This window comes from Loxodonta africana, chromosome 21 (genome assembly GCF_030014295.1).
Source record: "Loxodonta africana isolate mLoxAfr1 chromosome 21, mLoxAfr1.hap2, whole genome shotgun sequence".
Taxonomy (NCBI): domain Eukaryota; kingdom Metazoa; phylum Chordata; class Mammalia; order Proboscidea; family Elephantidae; genus Loxodonta; species Loxodonta africana.
The window spans coordinates 3393555-3414928 of record NC_087362.1 but is presented as its reverse complement, the minus strand read 5'-3'; the positions used below and the strand labels follow the sequence as shown (position 1 = coordinate 3414928).

Below are 21374 nucleotides of genomic sequence, written 5' to 3'. Positions count from 1 at the left end.
ATGTCGTTGGGTGCCATTGAGTCAGTTGCGGCTCATAGTGGTTCTACTCATAGAGTAGAACTGCCCCATAGGGTTTCCAAGGAGCGGCTGCCTGGTGGATTTGAACTGCTGACCTTTTGGTTAACAGCCAAACGCTTAACCACTGTGCCACCAGGGCTCCTGTACAAGACATAGTAGGTCTTTAATAATCAATGATGTTTCTTTTTTTAAAAATTGTACTTTAGATGAGGGTTTACAGAACTAGCTTCTCATTAAACAATTAGTAACCATTGTTTTATGACATTGGTTAGCAACCCCAAGACATGCCAACATTCTCCCCTTCTTGACCTTGGGTTCCCCATTACCAGCTTTCCTGTCTTTTCCTGCCTTCTAGTCTTTGCCCCTGGGCTGGTGCGCCCATTTAATCTCATTTTGTTTTATGGACCTGTCTAATCTTTGGCTGAAGGGTGAACCTCAGGAGCTACTTCATTACTGAGCTAAAAGGGTGTCCAGGGACCATACTCTTGGAGTTTCTCCGGTCTCTATCAGAGCAGTAAGTCCAGTCTTTTTCTGTGAGTTGGAATTTTGTTCTACATTTTTTCCTGAGCTCTGTCTGGGACCTGTTATTGTGATCCCTGTCAGAGCTGTCAGCGTCAGTGATATTTCTTGATTTACATGAACTCTATGTACAAGATATGGAGTCCTGGTGGCGCAGTGGTTAAGAGCTGTAGGGAGCTACGGCTGCTAATCAGAAATGTTGGCAGTTCGAATCCACCAGTCTGTCCTTAGAAACCTTAGGGGGCAGTTCTACTGTGTCCTATAGGGTCCCTACAAGTCGAAATCGACTCGACGGCAATGGGTTTGGTTTTGGTTTTATGTACAAGACACAGCAAGAAAATATCAGAGTAGATTTTCTGATAGGGCGTTGTTAATCCTGAGGTGGAGAAGGGTGTGAGTTAGTTGAATAGAAAATGGTGGCACAGTAAAGCTTCTATTATAATCAGTACTCCTCTCAACACCGTAACAAAAACAGCATTCAGTCTGGAATGGGAATGACCAGAGAAGGCATGGGGCCGTCTGGAATTACTATTATCCTGCTGTTGCTGTAGTTTTCATCCCCTGTGTGGCTTACTCACGTGCTGCACAGGGGTACAGCCAGCTTGAGGCCAGTCTGTCAAGGGTGTTTTTGCTGCACCCAGGGGACACAGGTTGATGGTGAAGTCTTGCATCCTGAAAGCTGAGCTGAGCTGCTTGTGCTCATGGTATACCTGGCTGTCGCTGAGTATCGCACTGTTGGGTCAGCTCCAGGAATTATTGCGTATTTACTGAAACATCTGAGCATTCTTCCCAGAGCGTGTAGACGAGGATGTGGTTGGGCCAATAAACAGCTCTGCTCCAAGAGCAAGGGATTGTTAACAAGTCACAAGTCCTAAAGGGCCAACAAGAGAAGACTGATTAAACCAGATTGCTTTCGTTGACACTGTAAGGCATTGATTTACTATAGGAATAATTGCATTATTATTGCGGGTGACTTTATAATATTGTTTTGAGTCTTTTATTCCTTTCAATATACCACCAAAATGTTCAAAGCTTTCAAAGTTATGCCACGAGCGCTTTTGTGGAGAATTTGTTGAAATGGAAAGTTAGGTGTGACCAGACAAAAAAAACTTTCTTTCAATGAGCGATCCACAGGGATTAGGGAAGAGTTTTTTTGTTCAGAATCTGTGTTTTTATTCTATCCAGTTTACTGGCATTTCACCTGTAATTCATCGCCTTTGCTGCCGTATTTTGACGAGGTACTTCAGATTTGCGTCCCAGTACTTTGTCTGTTCCACTCCTTTCCTGCCGCAGAGCTGCCTTTTTCCGCCTTTCTGCCGTGGCCTTAGATTGGAAGGATAACTCTCGTGGGAGCATTAAGTGTTCACACCAACAGTCCTGTGTATGTGGCCTCGTAGAAATACCCAGCCCCGCTTGATGTGTAGAGCTTACTTCCTGGGAACCTGCTTCATGCCTTTTGTTGCAGGCTTGGAAAGCAGCGGCAGCTCTTCTAGATGTTCTGATGCTGTTTAGTAAAAGTAGGGAGGAAAGATACTCTTAAAATCATGTCGTTAATTTCCCGGGTTAGGCAGATGTGACCAAAGGTTGTGTGACCCAAGCCATCTGGGAGATAGCTGAGGCAAAATCACCTTCAACAACTTTAGGTGCATCTCCTGCCCACTTCAGGAAGGATTCTGCACTGTCTGCCCATATGTGCTATGAAACGCGGGGCTGGCAGTGCCAGGCTGTGGTCAAGCAGTGGGGAATCTGGCTAGTCTTAGTCCTTTTAGCACCCGGGAGTTACATGAAACCATATTCTGTGCAGCCGAAGAGAAGGAGGGCCTCCAGTGCAACCCCAATGCGACAGTGAGCTGTACTTACATTCCGAACACACTTTCTGTTTTTAATGGCTCATACTTAGGAAGACAGTTTTGTGCAGCCAACTTACTGTATGAGCATATGTGAAAATGTTTATACGCTGCAATGTATTTTATAAGATGTTAATAATGTAAGAATCTTCCAGGTATTTACTGCCTGAACCTTTGTTGAATTATCTGGATGCATGCCTTATCGAGAATTATGACAAATGATTTTAATGGGAAATTAAATTGTAATAATATGGACATTTTCTATTTATTATTATTGGACCAACATTTTGGTATTTATGGTTTTCCGACCTCGTCTGTGTGAAGCCCTGTAGTACCTCAGGACTTCTGCCAATAAAGGAATGGTAATTTGCATGTAGCTCTTCGTCAGCCTGGTGCTCCGTGGTTTTCTAGTCGTAGGTACTAGAAAGGTTGAGCAGATAAAGCAGAGAGGAAAACATCATTCTGTACCTAGGTTGAAACTGGCATCTTGTTGCCAAACTATAATAAGCCTTAGGGGAGCTAAGTGTTGAAACTACTCAATTGAATGCTGCAATTTCCCATAACAATTTAAAAGGCCTGCAGGCATGCTAAAGTCCTAGCTGGATCTTTCAGTTAACATTCTGTAACATGACCCCAAGGTCTCATTTACATCACAGCAATTAAAATATATGCCACATTACATGTTTACTACCATAGACTGAAGATATAACCCAATGAAATGTGTTTATTTTCCAAAAATAATCATGGAAATCTTTATATTCCAATTTCTTCTTCTCAAAGTGGTATTGCCATTCCATATATGTACACAGAGAAGGTAATGGTGATTGCCAGGGGGGAGCGTGGGGCAGGGAAAAGGAATCTAATCTGGACTCATTATAACTAGTAGTCATTACTGAGGAGCCCTGGTGGCACAGTGGTTAAAGTACTCGGCTGCTAACCCAAAGGCTGGCAGTTCAAACCCTCCAGCCGCTCTGTGGGAGAAAGAGGTGGCAGTCTGCTTCCGTGAAGATTTACAGCCTTGGAAACGGTAGGGGGTTGCAATGAGTCAGAAACAACTTGATGGCAGTGGGTTTGGTTTGGGGAACCATTATTACTTTGTGACCCACATAAAATTAGGTTGGTGGTCTCAGTCTAGTTCCTAGGTGACGGGCATCCATTATGCAAAATCGTTACTGTAATCAGTGCTAATTGGACCCTGCTGTATTTAGAAGTTGAGGGACAAAAAATTAAATGTGTGTTAAAATAATACACCTCCTGGCTGCAGGCTTGCTGCCCCTGGAGCAGAACAGAAATGCCAGTGACCAGTTGGGAAGGTGATGGAAAAGTATAATAGCACTCTCCTGAGAAAGGTGTTCTCATCAATCAGAGTCTTTTCTTCAGTGCTCCATCCAAATTAAATTAAAAATCCTCCTGGTATATGGATTACAACTATCATTATTTACTGACAATATAACTATTTTGTAACGATCTGAATAACAAATTCAGTTATTTTAAAACAAAGCCACAATGGCCAAAATTAGGCCATATTTTCTCAACAGTGACTGCTGCGTTTTAGTAGTGGCTTTCTTTGAAGAAACGTAGACCGAACTGACTTACTCCACATTGTTGTTGCGGTTTAATATTTATTGAGTAGCCACAATTTACTAGCGTACCGTGAAAGTGTGGTTTTTAACAATTGTCTAGAATACATCATCGAGGTATGAAATACGGTGGCAAAAATCCAGCTTCTCTACTTGGCAGGCAGTCAACGTGAAACCAAGGAGACTGGAGTTCTCTTTGCGCTTGTTGGAACACTCTTGCCTGCACTGCCCTTTTGTGGTCAGGAAGAGCGTTGAAAGAATCCTACTTCAGTAGACATCTGAGAAGGCAACGTTTTTATGGGTTGCCTAGGTCCATTTTAATCTTCTGCCTGGGTGTATAACTACGCTTAGTAACAGCATGATTTTTTTTTTTTTTTTTAATTGAGCCACTTATTCCAGCACCTTTGTGCAAACTATTACAAGAGGTCTTCTTTGGGTGACAGAGCGCCATCATCGGAGTGCTGGGCTGGGCAGCAGAGCAAGGGCTGGATGGTAGCCCCCTACTCAGCCCTCTCAGCAGGACCACCCTGACAAAGGAGGCCTGGGTCAGGCCACATCTACCTGATCCGTAAAAACGTTTTAAAAATTATAAATTATGCACCTATGGGATGGTGCAGGACTGGGCAGTGTTTCTTTCTGTGGTACGTAGGGTTGCTATGAGTCGAAACTGACTTGATGGCACCTAACAACACAACAGTGCACCTATTTGTATTTATGATATAAAACATCCGGGAAATTCAAAACAACTTAGTAATTGGATACATTTTTCCGTTTTCGCTTGACTATTTGGCAGCCTTTATACAAAGTCATAATATTTGAGTGTATTATACATGTGCACCTTAAGGTGTGTGACTAAATGCGAGATGTCAAAACATTGTACTTCTGTGTGAGCCTATACCTAGTCAAGCGTGTTTGTATTTCCTGATAATGTTGCATTAAAATTTGTTAAAAAACAAGCAATAAAAACCAAAGAAGGAAAATAATAAAGGGAATTGAATCCTTTAGAATAAGTGCTCAAACTACTTGACAGACTTGCTGTGAAAATGTTGGTCCCTTTTCCCAACCCATAAAGGCTGAGTCCAGGCCACACCCAGCCCCCACAGTGTCCACGGCAAGCTTGGAGGGTTTCCACAGTTCTTTGGGCAAATAGGCACTCCAGGCTGAATCCAAAGGCCTTTTGAAACCCTGAAGCAACTCTGAAATTGACTTGTAGCCCTTTGGGGAGAAGTGGGGTTTGGGAAACTGTCCCTGTCTCTCTTCTCATATCATACGGGTGCCGTGTGGAAGGAGACCCTCGTCTGCAGCACTGAAATAGAATTTCCCTCTCTCCAGGGGTCTGTGAAGAAGGTTCCATTTGGCTACCTTGGTGCTTTTCAGACTGAGATAAAAACTATCTGGTGGGCAGTAGACAGAGTATATGTTTATTATAGTAATTTTGCCTGTGGGTTACAGAGGCGTGAATAACTGCAGTTATCCTTTATTCTCCAAATACTTGTGGGTAGTTATCAGGTCTCCACCTAGCTGTTACTAAATAGCCCTAAAGTAGTTCTTCCAGTCTTCAGACTTTTTATCAGTTTTACTGCTTCTCTTCACAGCCCTGCCCCTGTTTGCTTACTGCTTTCTCCCGAGGAGCCTTAAGTACTTGGATAGCATTGTAGATTAAATCATTTTGAAATTATTGATGTGGGAACTGTTTTACTATTTTTTTAAATTTGTTGACAGTATTTCTGAATAAACATACAAAAATTCAAAACTCAAGTTCCATTCAAATATTTTAGAAAAATACCCATTTTACTACAGATGTGCGTCCCTTGCCTTCAACCCTATAGCACTGAGATCTTTTACATTTTCCCCAAAACACTTCCTAAAATTACTTAGGCTTAAGCCTAGTGGTGAAGAATATTGACTATACCATGGACTGCCAGAAGAATGAACAGGTCTGTCTTGGAAGAAGTACAGCAAGAATGCTACCTGGAAGCAAAAATGGCAAGACATTGTCTCGAGTACTTTGGACACGTTACCAGGAGGGGTCAGTCCCTGGAGAACGACATCATGCTTGGTAAAGTAGCGGGTCAGTGAAAAAGAGGAAGATCCTTAACAAAATGGGTTGACACAGCGACTGCAACAATGGGCTCAAATATAGCCACAGTTGTGAGGATGGCACAGGACTGGGCAGAGTTTCGTTCGTTCTGTTGTACATAGGGTCGCTATGAGTCAGAAATGACTGGACGGCACCTAACAACAACGACAAGCCTAGTGGCCATTGTTCTTGGACACTGGACAGTGTTCTTGATTTACTCATAAGAGCTAGTCTTTATCAAGTACCTATTATGATACGTGCCAATTAATGTGATAAATGCTTTGAAAAGCTTTTATCTCATTTTTTCTTCATGATGTCGTCATAAGAAAGGTATTTTCATGTGCCTTTAGAGAATTAAATATAGGAACCCAAGCCTCTGAGAGTTGAAGTAATACGTCCAAGGTCGTAAGTCACATAAATTGTAAGTAGTGGAGCTAGACTTTAGACGTAGGTCTGTCTGATCAAAAACCTGTGCTATAGTTTCTCCTCAGTTGTGTTAGTACAGGTTTTTTAGTTGAAAAATCCAGAGTGGGAACTTTATGGCTCAGAATTATATTTCTCTCTCTCTCAGGTTTGCTTTCTTCTTTGTAGACTTCAGCCACAGGCAGGATTTTTCCACAATGTGTCAAAAATGTATATAAGCTCCAAGTTTACATCTTCTCAGTTTAGCAACTCCAGTGGGAAGAGAAGACTCATTTCCAATACTTTTATCAAATGTCTTGGGGCTGACCTTATTGGGCTGAATTAGGTCACACATCCATCCTTGAACCAGTCAGTGAGTATGATGGTTAAGATCCTGTGATATTTTGACTGGGCCATGAGTCTCAGTGGTTTGGCAGTTTTGTAATGATGTAATTTGGCAGTTATGTAAAGATGTAGTTATCCTCCATTTTGTGATATAATGTATCACCTCCATGATGTGATCTGATGTGATCAGCCAATCAGTTGTAAAAGTTGTTTCCTCAGGGGTGTGGCCTGCATCCAATATATATATGAACGTTCTGGCAAATCTTGCTTGCTTGTCTGCATCCTGCACCCGGCTTGTCACCATTTGACCTCCAGTTCTTGGGACTCGAGCCAGCATCCTGCAGTCTGACCTGCCAAACTTGGGTTCCTCAGCCTCTGCAGCTGTGTGAGTCAGGAGACGTCTCTAGCCAGACACCTGACCTACAGACTTGACACTTTCCAGCCTCTACAACAGCGTGAGCCATTTCCTTGAGATACATCTCTCTCTCTCCCTATATGTGTATATACACGCGTACCTGCTTCACTGGCTTTGCTTCTCTACAGAACCCAGCCTAAAGTAGTGCGATTCTTTGTAGGAAGTTCCTAGAACCCGGGATTGGGATCCACTTCACCTGAACCCCAGGACCTAACATGGGGGAGACATTTATCAATGAAACAGAGGACAACAACTACAAAGGTAGTACGACCACGATGCAGGAAGAGTCTCGACCCTTTGTTGACTACACCACATGGAACAGGAGACAAACGAAGAGAACTGTACTCCCCAACTTCCTCTGAGGCACAATCACATGATATCATAATGAGGTTTTTCTTTCCTAGTGGATTTTCCATGAACAAGAAGCTTGAGAATGTATCCAGTGTATTTTGTCTTAAATTGGTATTGAAGTTTATAGCTTTCTTACTCCTCAGTTTGATTTCACTTGGTTTTTACTTCTGTCTCTCCAGTGCTGTGATTTCTGCCCATTTAGTTATCATGGTATTTTCAATATGACAACCTTCATTGACTTGGTTAATACTGGATCTGGTGATATCCTCACACAGTTTGTTAAACCCTCATTTCTCTCTCTGTCTCTCGCTCTTTTTTTGTCTTTCTCTGCCTCCCCCTAATATTCGCTTTTTGTTATAAGGTTTAGAATATAGTCTAGTGGTTAAGAGCACAGATTTTTGAATAAAACTGTAATGTGTTCAGATTTGGCTCTGCTGCTTCCTGACTGTGTGACCACGGACACGTCAATTAAGCTCTCTGAGCCTTCCTTCTCCTGTGTGAAAAGGGGGCTTATAATTCCTTCTTAGCAAGTTTGCTGTGAGGATTAAGTGGGGTCATATAAGTAAAGCACCTGGCATATTTTAAGCACTCAATAAATAATCACATTTGAAATTAATAATTCATCAAGGAGCTTTTATGTCTACTCTAAAGGGAGGAGTATGCCCAGCACTTAGGGGACTAATACTGGATCTTCATTTAAGAAGCTCCCCTAGTTGCACACAGCATTGCCAACTGTCACCAGCTCTGCAGTTTCCCATCTTTAAGCCTCTTTTATAATGAAGAAAGCTTTAGTTGTTTTTAAGCTATCTGGAAGGCTGTTTATTTTTCTGTCATTATGCTGAAGGCTTAAATTTGAAGCGGATGCTGCATAGGTCTCTGAGTTTGGCAACTTTTTGAAGAAACGAATGGAAAAGCACCATATGGGAGTGTGAATTCCAGTGTAACTCATTCATTAATCATATGACTTGAAAATTTTTCATAATTTTTCATATTCCTCATCTGCAAAACTGGCAAATAACACAAACTTGCAGTGTTGTTGTTAGGAACAGGAATGAAGTGTGGAATACCTAACATGAAAAAGTCCTGGATAAATGGAGGTTATTATTTTGATTGCATGTTTGATTGTGGCTGGCATGTCCATGGAGGTGGGCACATTCAGTAGAAGCTGACATCACAGTGACTTACCTCAATCAGAACAATGCATGTGGTGTGATATCAGAGCTGTTTTTTACCTAGTGTGTGTTCGAGGCCATTTGGTGGAGGGATAAGATGGTATGTACTTTGTACCACGGTATCACCTATGTGATATGTAATCATTTCTTCACTTTTCCCTCTAAACTAGATATACTATTACTGGCAGAATCGTTAAGTGCCAGGCACGTGCTGAATCTCTGGCGAATAAAGTGGTGGCCTCTGTATTCAGAGTGCTGGTTTAAACCATTATAAAAACGCATAAATAGATGTGATGGATGTTGGTTGATCCAGGCAGGCAGACAAATTGAGAGATATTATTTACACTTTACCCTTAAGGTCTGCAATCTAGGAAAGCTGCATCTGGCTCAGCTGTATCGGATTCTTGAGCGCTTTTTCCCATCTATTCTTAGTATGGAGATTATGACCTTCTCCCTGCGGTTATTTATGCCTTTGCAACCATAGGCTACATAATTGTATTAATATATATGACTATTCTCTATGAAATATTCTTTTCCATAATTTTTATCAGGAAAAACAGAATTACTTTTCATTTTGAGCCATGCTAGTGAATTGTTTTAATGATCTGATGAATTTAAGTCACTTTTCTTATAGCCTAAGGCACTGTTCTATATATTTTCCAATTAAAAATTTTCTAATACTCACATTTATTCAATATCTATTTTAATATGTTGTTTGTATTGTTTCATTATCTAAGTTTACATATTTACCATCTATGATAAAATGTGAAGAATAGCTTTGAGTTTTAAAACAATATGCTTCTTATTTATTATTTTAAAAACAAACAAATATTTACTCACATGGAAGTATTCACAATATATTAAGTAAACAGTCACATTGAATATATATACATATACACACATATTTGTATTCATATACACACATATGCATAGAAGAATTCTGAAATGGAGAACACCAAAGTATTAAAAAGGAAATAATTTTTTTGACTTATCTGTATTTTCTAATTTCCACAAGGAATAAGTATCACTTGCTTAATACATATTTTAAATGAAAGAGAAGAAAGAATTGGGAGTGTATATTAAGCAGTGTTTAGGGAATAGTTTCCCGTTTTGCCCGTCTCAGCTGATGTCCCTGTAGTCACTCAGTTGCTCAAACCATAAACCTGGATGGCATCCTGGCATCCTTCCTCTCCTCACTCATTTTTAGCCTGTTACAAGCCCTACTGATTCTGCCTCTACAGATCTCTCAAATACTTCCTCTTCTCTAAACCTCCACTGACATTTCTGGCTTCCCAGTTCAAGTTAGCATCCTCTCTCTTCCGAACTGCTACAAAAATATGCCAACAACTTTTCCTGCTTCCACTCTGAACCCCCATTTTTCTGGTCTTAACACTTAATCATCGGGATCTTTCCAAACTGTAAATCTGATAACGTCACCTCCCTGCTTAAAACTCTAATGATCACCCAGTACTGGTGGAATATGGATGAAACTGCTTACCATGTCCTATGAAGCCCCACCTCTAGCCCTCACATTCCCTTTGGCCTACACACACCCCTCTCTCCTCACTCACTGTGTCCCAGCCCCATTGCAATTGTCAAGCTTTTCCCTGCCATATGGTGTTTACTTGAACGTGTTATTCAGTTAGCCTGGTCTGCTCTATGGGCAACCCCGTTGCCCATGATACATACCTATAACTATGCTAAATCCTATTTATCCTATGGGTCTCAGCTTAAGTGTTCTTTTTTTTTCCCCCAGAGATTTTCCTTTGGCCCTCATTCTCAATTAGAACTCATCTTTTATTCTCTCAGCAATTTATAATTTTTGCAGCATTTATTACAGTTTAATTGGAAATTTGTTTGTGTGACAAATTATTTAACAAAGTTAAATTTATTTAACAAAGTTAAATCTATTTAACATTGTCTCCTTTCCAGTTTTAAGAGGGCAGGTACCTTGTCGTCTTCATCTGTCCATTCTCAGTGCCTCTGACCATGCCTGAGGAGTGGTAGGCACTCTATACACATATAATAAATGAATAAGTAAAAAAATTAATGATCCCTATGCCTTATGCACATTTCCGTACCAACATATAGATCCACCTTATCTTTTTAATTACTGCAGAGTGTTCTCCCATCTGGTCTGGTCTTGCTTTTTCATCTGGTCTGACAGTTTCTGCCTTTTAATTGGTATTTTTGTAGCTCATTTATATTTAATGTGATTATTGCTATGGTTAGGTTTATGATTTTCCATTCATTTACTTTTAACTTTTTTTATCTTGGTCACTATGAGTCTGAATTGACAAGACAACAAGGGGTTTGGTTTTTTTTTTTTTTTTTTGGTTGTGTATTATTTCACTTGTACAACTTTTGGTATCTTACGTGCACAAATGCATGTTTTCAAAAATCACCTGTATTTATAGGTGACAATAACTGAAGTTAAGGATACAAAGAAATCTGCTTATATAGCTCAGAATTTCAAGTGGCCCCTAATGCAATGTACGGAAATGTGAAAGACAGTTTTGTATATTTGTTTATTACTAATTCAGATCACTAAAATGAAAGCAACTTCTTAAACAACAAAATCAAAATTTTTTTTTTTAAGAATCAAGAAACTGAAGTATTAGCAAAAAGCATGATTCCTCACACAAAGTTACTAGGTATAAATGGTCCACATTTTTCTCAGATGATTTATTTTAAGTCAACATTTGATGAATTATACAGCCTTAACTGATAATATCTGAAAATACTTAAGAGTGTCTGTTTTAAGTCACAACTCTTTTAGTCCTTTTCCCCCTATAAAGAATCATCGGGCCATTATAGCACACCTTTCTAATTTTTGTTTATTTGAAAATAGTGCATAGTAAGAAATAATTGCTTATACCAAAATAACATTTAAAAAAATTTTTTATTGTGCGTTAGGTGAAAGTTTGCAAAGCAAATTAGTTTCCCATTCGTTAGTTGGTACATATAGTGTTCCATGACGTTGCTTTCATTCCCCACAATGTGTCAGCTCTCGCCCCATTTCCATCTTAGGTTTCCTTTCGTTCTGATTTTCTACCCTTTCCTGCCTTCTCATCTTTGCTTTTGGGCCAGTTTTGCCCATTTAATCTCATATAATTGATTGTTCTAAGGATCACATTCCTCTTGGGTGTTATTGTTTATTTTATGGGTCTGTCCAAGGTGTGGCTGAAAGGTGGTCTCTGGCAATGGCTTCAGTTCCAGTCCAGACGTGTGTCTTAGGGCCATAGTCATGGGGGTTCCTCCAGTCTCTGTCAGACCGTTAAGTCTGGTCTTTTTTGTGAATTTGATTTTTTGTTCTACAGTTTTTTTTTTTTTTTCTCTCTCTCTCTGTCCCAGAACCTGTGTTTTGATCCCAGTCAGAGCAGTCAATAGTGGTAGCCAGACACCATCTAGTTCTGGTCTCAAGGTCATGTAGACTGGTTCATGTGGTCCATTTGTCCTTTGGACTAATTTTTCCCTTGAGTCTTTGGTTTTTAAGTGTTTTTTTTTTTTTTTTTTAATTCAATATGAAAATCTCTGCTTTTTGTAGGATATTTGGGCCATTTTGGGACCCTGGTGGCACAGTGGTTAAGCGTTTGGCTGCTAATCAAAAGTCAGCAGTTCAAATCTACCAGTCGCTCTTTGGAAATCCTATGGGGGCAGTTCTGCTCTGTGCTATAGGGTCACTATGAGTCAGAATTGACTTGATGGCAATGGGTTTGTTTTTTTGGTTTTAGCCTCAGTGGGTTGAGTAAGCCTGGATTCTATGAGAATTTTAAATTCTGTTCCACATTTCCGCCCCTTGTGATCAGGATTCACCTGTTGCGTCACTGATCAACACACTCAGTAATGGTGGTGGGACACCATCCCATTTTTCTGGTTTCATGGTAAAGGAGGCAGTAGTTCATGAAGGAAGTCAGACCTGCAGTCTAGCTCCTTCTCTGATTCCTGGGTCCCCTTCCTTCTCTGCTGCTCCAGGCAAATAGAGACCAAACCAAACCTATTGCCATCAAGTCGATTCTGACTCATAGCGACCCGGCAGGATGGAGTAGAACTGCCCGATAGGGTTTCCAAGGAGCAGGCTGGTGGGTTTGACCTGCTGACCTTTAGGTCGGCAGCCAAGCTCTTAACCACCGTGCCACCAGGGCTCCAAATAGAGACCAATCATTTATATTGTATACGATTCCATTTTTTAAATTTTATTATCTCTTTTATTGGCTTATGAGCAATAACTCTTTGTTTTGTTATCTAAGTGGTTGCTTTAGGTATAGTGTCACTGTGAGTCACAACAGTAGCTGCATTTTGAGGTGATATTGGACCACTTCACGTAGAGTATAAAAACCGTACAGTGGTATACTTCTGTTTTACCCCTTCTTTCCCTTATGCTATTGTTGCCATACATTTTAATTACACATACGTTATAAACTCCCAAATACATTACTATGATTTTTGTTAAATGGTCATCTATCTTCTAAAGATATTTATATAATAAGAAAAAAAGTTATATATTTAACTATGTAGTTACATTTCCAGTGCTTTTCATTCCTTTATGTAGCCTTGTATTTCTATCTACCAGTCATTTTCCTTCTGCCTGAAGGGCTTTCTTTACATTTCTTATAATAAGAGTCTGCTGGTGATGAGATTTTCAGTTTTTTTATGACTGTAAAAGTATTTTTAGCCTTTATTCTCTAGACTTTATTTCTGAAAGCTATTTCCATTTAGAATTCTAGGTTTTTCTTTCATTACCTTCAAGATACTTCTCTGTCTTCTCACTTGCATTGTTTCCAGTCAGAAACTCTGTATGCAATCTATCTTTTTCTCTTCGTCACTGATTTTGAATATTTGGTTAATCATAATTTTAATCATAATCAAATCCCTTGATATAATTCTTCGTAGTTCTTGTGTTTTGAGTTTTGAGCAACTTGGATCTGTGAGTTTAGAGTTGTCATCAAATTTGGGAATTTTTCACTTAGTATTTCTTCAAAACTTTTCTGTTCACTCCTTTCTGTCTTCTCCTTCAGGGACTCCAGATCCATCTGCAGTGGCTTCTTGAAGTAGTTCCACAGACCACTGGTGTATGCCTTTCTCTCCCTCTCTCTCTGTCTTTCTTCTGTTTCTCTGTGCTTCGTTTTGGGTGGTAACTACTGCTATATTTTCAAGTTCAATATTATAAAGTTCTGGTGGGAACAGACCCTATTCCTGGCCTTTTGTGAGCTCTGAATACTGTTGTCTGTAGTTCAGTGGTTCTTAAAAGGGGTGCTTTTGCCCCTGGAGGGACATTGGTAATGTCTGGCCACAGCTTTGGCTGTCATGACTCGGGGTGCTACTGCATGTACTGAGGAGAGGCTAGGAATATGCTTAACACCCTACCACACACAGAAGAGCCCCCTCCCCTCCAATAAAGAACTATTTGGCGCACAATGTCAGTAGTGCTGAGATTGAGAAACCCTTCTATAATCCTTGCAGACAGTCCTTTCTCTGGCCTCCAGTAGTTTCCTCGTACACGTGGCTGAGAAGTACACTGCTGACTACTAAAAAAGGACCCTCTGAGGACCTCCAGGCTCTTTCTGGATGCAGCTCTCTTTTCTCCCATGCTCTGTCCCTCATATTCTTACCACCTGTTCTGGAGGTCTTTCAGTTCTGTCTCTGTAACAGGGAGTCTGCTGGGCTCTGCCTGGGTCCCCCCTTCCTGTGCTACAGCCTGAAGACTCTCTCAGGGCAGTAAGTACGGAGCAGTCAGGGGCTCATCTTGCTTTTCGCCCATCTGTCAGGGATCACCGTTCTTCCTTTCTTGATGTCAGTGTTTCGAAAAGTGTCATTTCATATATTTTGCCTATTATTTTTGTTGTTGTTATTTCAGGAAGGAGGGTAAATTCCATTCGTATCTTTTCTTCTTGGCTGGAAGCAGAAATTTAATTTATTTCTTATTGTATAAAATGTTCTCTTTATTTCCTGTCATATTTAAAGAAGGCACCCTGACTTGTTTTAACCTGTCAGCCACTAATGATTCACCTTGTTTCTTTTTCTCTGTACCTGTATCTTCTCAACAGGTGTCACTTTTGTTGCTCATAGTAGATTCTCTTTTCCTTATGTTTACTTTCACACATTTATTTGTGTTTTAAGTTTGTGTCATAAATGTGATAGCTAGATTTGCTTGGACTCTTCTATTTGCAACTGTTAGTTATGCTTGAATTTAACATTGCAAAAATACCAACATAATATAATTTTATTTTTGTACTTAATTATTTTAATTCTTTGATTTATAAATTTGGCTCAGGAAACAAAATTTTCTCTAAAATGAACGATAGCAATGGATTTTCTTTTGTCTTTAATTGATGTTAACCTAGCTGGTCCATAAAGGAAACACTTGGAAATTCTTATGGGGTAGAAAGTTGTATTTTCTGTTTTATTACCGTAACTGTCAATAAATCATGAATACTGACTTATGAAGGTAATAAGAGGGAAAAATTTCTTGCTATTGTATACAAAAACTTAATTTAGATCTTTAATCTAAAATGTGTTGGGGGTACATTAATGTTTCTCTGGATTCTATCTATTGTCTTCGGTGAGCTTTTCCAAACTGTGATAAAGACAGGATGACAGTGTAGGCAGGAGATACTCAAGGTGACAGTCCAGGATTGTAATTCTCACAGAAAGCAGATAGTAATGGGAGCATGAATGAGTCTGACCAGCAGGTTATTTACTCCTTCACGTTGGCTATTTGTTCCTTTTTTAGGCCTGGGTTTAGGTACATAGGTGAGGCTGTGGAATTTTAGAGCTACGATTGATTTAGGGATGCTCTTTATGGATCTGATGAAGTGTAACCATTGGCATAGAGGGTTTTAAAGACATACAAACTCCAGTTGAAATCAGATTACATTCTAAAGGTACAATTAAAAAATTATTTGGAATTAAGAGCATATTAGAAAACAATGTCATAGAGTTCAGTTCTCTGATAGGGAGGATATACAGTCACCCTGTTGTTGTTAGCTGCTCTCGAGTGGGTTAGAACTCACGGTGGCTGCCTGTGTGCAGGGTAGAGCTGCTGTACATTCATTCAGTCAGACACTTTGCAAGGTCTTGGGGAGAAAAACAACCAAGTAATGCAATTTGCTTTAAGACAAACTGTTTTCCAGAGGAGTGCTATGGCTGGTAACTGAGTTGTTTCAAGAAGTTATGAAAACTAACCAAATTAGTTTGATATTGTCACATAGTTGCTGTGACCAGTTCAATCAAAACTTTTTGGTTAACTCTCTTTCTAATAGCTTTCCTTATTTTTAAAAGGCCCTGCCTGCAGATGCGGCTGCTGTCCTGTTCATTAAATGCCTTATGTTGGTTATGTACACAGGCCCCTCTTCTTGTGTAGGGCCGTGCAGGCACCATCAAAGTGCTCCAACAATGTAATACTGCTTAAGCAGCCTGAAGTTTTTAACCTTCTCATCCTCATCTGGAGTGCAGGAGGTATTCTCTAAGATCAAATTGTCTTTCTTTGATGGTACATTTGAATACTGTTTCTTGATTTGTCATGGCACTTTAGAATTGCTTCACAAATACAGAAAACTCAGATACGTGGTGCTACAGATGTTTTGTGAAGCTTAAGAAGTCCTAAAATCATCTTTTTACTTCCAATTTATTACTATTTAGTTGGTATTAGTTTATAATACTTAGTAACATTGCCATAAAATTGAATCTTTATTTATGATGACATAAATTCATATTATTATGTTTTAGACCTTAATGTTTATCTAATCTGCAAGATTGTAAAATTGTATCATGAAAACTATATAGTAAAGACAATACTTTTTACATTCAAAAGATCCAGAGTGACAAAGAAAAACTTAGAATGAAATATGTATGGTCTAACTCAGGGGTGGCAGACTTTTTCTGTAAAGGGCCAAATAGCAAATAGTTTAGACTTTGCAGGCCACAAGGTCTTTGTTGTAACTACTTAACTCTGTCTTTATAGCATGATCACAGCCATAGACAAAACATGAACAAATGTATGTGCTGTGTTCCAATAAAACTTTATTTACAAAATAGATGTTGGGTCAGATTTGGCCCGGGGACCAGAGTTTATCAAGACCTACTAATTGAAGCAAAACTTCAGCAGAGGAAAATTAAAAAAAAAAGAAAAAAAAGTTCCCTTGCTTTAACCAGTCTATTTTCAAAGTATAAAAGGGCACATATATCTGTATATACAGCAAGGTTTTATTTTAAAATAGATGGCAACTTGGGGCAAGAAATGAAACTTTTGTAAAGATTTTGAATCCCAAAAGCTCTATTACTAAAAATGCTTGAGTTATGATTTTCTGGTCAATTAAAAACTTTTTGATGATTTTTAGTTACTAGTCTATACAGCCCTTCTCCAAAGAGATCAGTGGTATTTTGGAAACAAAGTTATTCTTTAACTCAGACATTTGTTAGCTCTACCAGAAAGAATATCATGAAAAGAATATTATAAGCACCACAAGGGCAGGGACATTATTTTGTCCACTGTTGTGTCCTCATGATAGGCACTCAGTAAATATTTGTCTAAAGTAACTTCGGTTTATTGGAATAAAGTGAACTGGTGCACTGTTGTTTTAATCCTGGTGTATAAAAGCAGTCTCTGTCATCATAACTTGATGACGTTATTCATTAACTTGAGCTGAAAGGAAAGCAACTTAGGGCAAGAAATGAAACTTTGATAAAGATTTTGAACCTCAAAAGCTCTGTTACTAAAAATGCTTGAATTATGTTTTTTGGTTTATGTATCTATATTTTTTAATATTATAGTCATGTGCCGCCTAACATCCATTTGGACAACAGCCAACTGTGTATTTGTCTGTGGTCCCATAACGTTATGATAGAGTTCAGAAATTCTGATCAGAGAAGGAGACATAGCAGGTGTAACCAGAGATAGCGAACACAACAACTTCCCACACGCAACACGTGTAGCTCAGGTCTCTTGTATACAAACTTAGCTTTGCTCCTGTGCTTATTTGAGGTCACCTCAAACTTTCCTGTCCCCCAGCTGGAATGAAGATTAGGCTAGTCTTCATCCTTTTCTCTTGGGTCCCCTTCCCTCCTCGACCTCCATTCAATCATTTACTAAATTCTACAATTTTACCATCTCACCCTGGAAGTTCAGTTTCCCAACTCCCTAAAGCCATTTTTGCCTCTTCTTTGACCCATCCCTACCTGGCACTGCAGCTCTGCACTGTGTTTTCAAGAGCCCTCTGGCCATTGTTCACACAATGATATGGTGTTTGCATGTCCACATCACAAAACTTTCTTTATCACAGAATGTATCTCAGATATTAAGCAATGCATGACTGTACTTTACATTTTAAGAGTAATACAACTTCTAGTAAGAGCTATTGGAAGAATTGGTAAAGAGAGTAATGTAGTAATGTGTCAGGAGAGGTCCGTGAAAAATATTATTTTCTTTTTTCCTTTAAACAAGTTTAATGGAAAAGAAATAAAAGGAGGGAAGTCAAGATATATTTAACCAACCGAGGTAAAGTATTAGCAACTACTTTTAATGGCCCAGCTGAATTCAGTACCAGAAGAATGTGGAATCCACCTGAGGCAACCCTTTACTGGCAGTGTGGGTAGGAGAAGGCTTAGTTTGTTCGAGGAGGCAGCAAGACGGTGTGGTCCCAAGATTTCCCAGTATAGGCTTTGGAACTCTGGTGGTTTCAGTCCAGAGAGTCCAGCCACTCTTCTTACAGATGGGTGGAGGTGGACGGTGTAGGAGGTGTAGAGATGCACAGAAAGAATCAAGACCTGTCAACAGCTTAGATGTAAGCTGAGTTGACATGTGAGATTCAGTATTGGCAACAAATATCCTAGTAGGAAGCACATTAAAGAGAGATATGATGTGTATGATGAGAGAGATTGATGAAGGGAGAAAGAGAGAAAGACTGTGTGGAAGAAAATATCTAAATAGGGGTCACAACCCTAAGGTACTTGAGACAAAGAGAAGACCTGGTGCTCAACGGGAACCATTAGTTTCAAGTTGATTGTGGAATTACTCAAATGGAAATTGAATTTAGGATGTAGAGTGGGGGAAAATATTGAGGGCTGAAGACAGGGCCTTCAGGGACCTTCAGATTAAAAGGAAAGACAAAATGAGGAAAGAAGAAAGATAAAAGAGGACCATTTAAGATGCGGATTAGCTCTGGGCAACTATCCCTTATCTAGGCCCTATTTTTTGTAGAGAGCCTTTTCTGCACACCCTTGTACTGTCAGCTCAGCAAATTCAGGAAAAAGAGAGCTGCTAAGCAAAGAAAGACCATTTGCCTTTTTCCTTCTAGCTTGTTCTTGCCACTGGCAGTTGCAGGAAGCTACCCCATCAAATTAGCCACTTAAATTGCCTTGAATTCCAGGATAGCATTAATTAAATTCATGTTCTAGAAAGGAAAATGCATTTTAAGAAGGATATGAGAGGAGGCCCAGCTTTTCTACAAGTCATTTATGTTCTTAAAACATGAAAATTGTGCCCTTGAAAGAAAAAAAAAAAAATTGTAAAAAAATAATAAAACATTCAATAAAGTTGACGATGTTTAAGTTCCAAGAATCTCCCAATCTGCTCCAGCCATTTAAAAAAAAAGAAAGAAAAAAAAACTAGTATAAGTTTTAGTAAGAGCAATTAAGGGAATTTGTTTGTGAATCGAGAAAATGTTGCAAGAGGAGACTTCCATTGTGAAGAATTTAACAGACTGGTGGAGCCAACAGTTAGCTGGCTTCCATAGTGAAATTTGAACTCGAGCTTAAATTTTTTTGTATTAATGTGAAAAATCAGATATAAAACACTACACAAGCACCTGCAGCTCTCGTTAACAGAAAGCGTGATCTCTCAGGAACAGATTCTGTGCTTTTTGTTCTGGCGACGCTGGGTATTTTACACTGATTCTACAAATTGTAGTTTCTTGTTGAAAGTCAGTTCCCTAGCTAGGCAGTCGCATTGTTTTGCCAGTGTGCTCCTGACTGAGAAGGTCACGGTGTGGTTGGTTTTTAAATGAATGTTATGCTGACGTCACGTCAACCTTTCTTCTTTACAGAGAGACCAATGAGAATTGAACACTGAGCATAATTTGGAACAAACGGGACTGATGTGCACACGGAAGGAATGAAGTATGGATGTGAAAGAACGTAGGCCTTATTGCTCCCTGACCAAGAGCAGACGAGAAAAGGAGCGGCGGTATACCAATTCCTCAGCAGACAATGACGAGTGTAGGGTACCTACACAGAAGTCTTACAGTTCCAGTGAGACCTTGAAAGCTTTTGATCATGATTCCTCACGACTGCTTTATGGAAACAGAGTAAAGGATTTGGTTCACAGAGAAGCAGACGAGTACACCAGACAAGGTAGGTAACCATTCTGGTAAAACAAGACATGCGTAAATGTCGCTAACTTGGAGGTCCCACTTCTCCCCCTCCAAGGTGACACGATTACTTTCTGGTCGTGATGCCCTCCTCCACTGATGCAGCTGTTGAGCTGGTGAGTGATCACACAGTGTGGCACATCAGTGGTAGGAAGCCATCTCTGGGAGCGTTGGCCCCAGACATATGTACTGAACTTCAGGGTAGAGAGTAATTCCACAGCTCTACATTTTATATGTGAGCTTCTGAATCTTCATATGGCTAAACTTAAAACCCAGGTCTCTCGGGTTCCATTACATTCTCCTGAAGCTGCTTACAAAAAATATGGGTTTTGTAGTTAGAATGGGTGCACGGAGAACAGGAGCCGTTGCTGAGAAAACTCAACTTTTCCTCATAAGAAAGTAAACCTTACTGTCCTGGATCATTTTATGGTCCATCCAGCCCAGCTGTATGTGCCTGTCCTACACGAGGACCTCCTATGGAAGGGGCACCATTTTCTTCCTCACAGGCAACCTGGAATATTGAAGTTATAATTTATACCTACTTCCTGTAATATAATCCATGGTGGCTTGGTCATTCACATACATTTATCAAACATTTTTGCACTCAGTTTTCTGCCTTCATATTCTACCAGTGGTATAATGACTTTTACAACTTTACTTCACAGTCCTAAACTTACCAATTTCTACACTTGAAGACAGTGGTTTATTTGAAATTAGACATCCATAGTTATATTTTGTTTCTTCTAATACAGTCTTGAGAGATGGGCAAAATTACAACTCATATAAATAAAATCCTCTCACATTTGTATTGCACTGTCCCGTTTACATAGAATTTAGTTTAGCATCCCTTGGGGCCTTGGTGGTACAGTGGTTAAGAGCTCGGCTGCTAACCAAAGGAATGGCAGTTCAGATCCACGAGCCGCTCCTTGGAAACCCTATAGGGCAGTTCTACTCTGTCCTGTAGGGTTGCTATGAATTGGAATCAACACAATGGCAATGGCTTTGGTCTGTTTTGTTTTGTTTTTATCATCCCTTAGCTAATTTGGAGCCCTGGTGGAGCAGGGGTTAAAAGCTTGGCTGCTAACCAAAGGGTCAGTAGTTCAAATCCACCAGTTGCTCCTTGGAAACCCTATGGGGGCAGTTCTACTCTGTCCTATAGGGTTGCTATGAGTCGGAATTGACTCGACGGCAACAGTTTGGCTTTTTTTGTTTGCTTTTAGCTAATTTAACTGGAAATAAAAATTAGGAAAAATAAACTTAAAAAATATATATAGAATAT

The 21374-nt window shown here is 39.6% G+C and overlaps 1 protein-coding gene across 1 annotated transcript in view; it reads left to right on the top strand.

The window, feature by feature from the left end:
- TENM3 (teneurin transmembrane protein 3) overlaps window positions 1–21374 on the top strand; it is a 788034-nt gene that overhangs the window by 162752 nt on the left and 603908 nt on the right. Inside the window, exon 2 of the mRNA XM_064273551.1 lies at window positions 19772–20078. Coding sequence (XP_064129621.1) covers window positions 19847–20078 — 232 coding nt within the window. The 5' untranslated portion in view covers window positions 19772–19846. The remainder of the gene's footprint in view (window positions 1–19771; window positions 20079–21374) is intronic.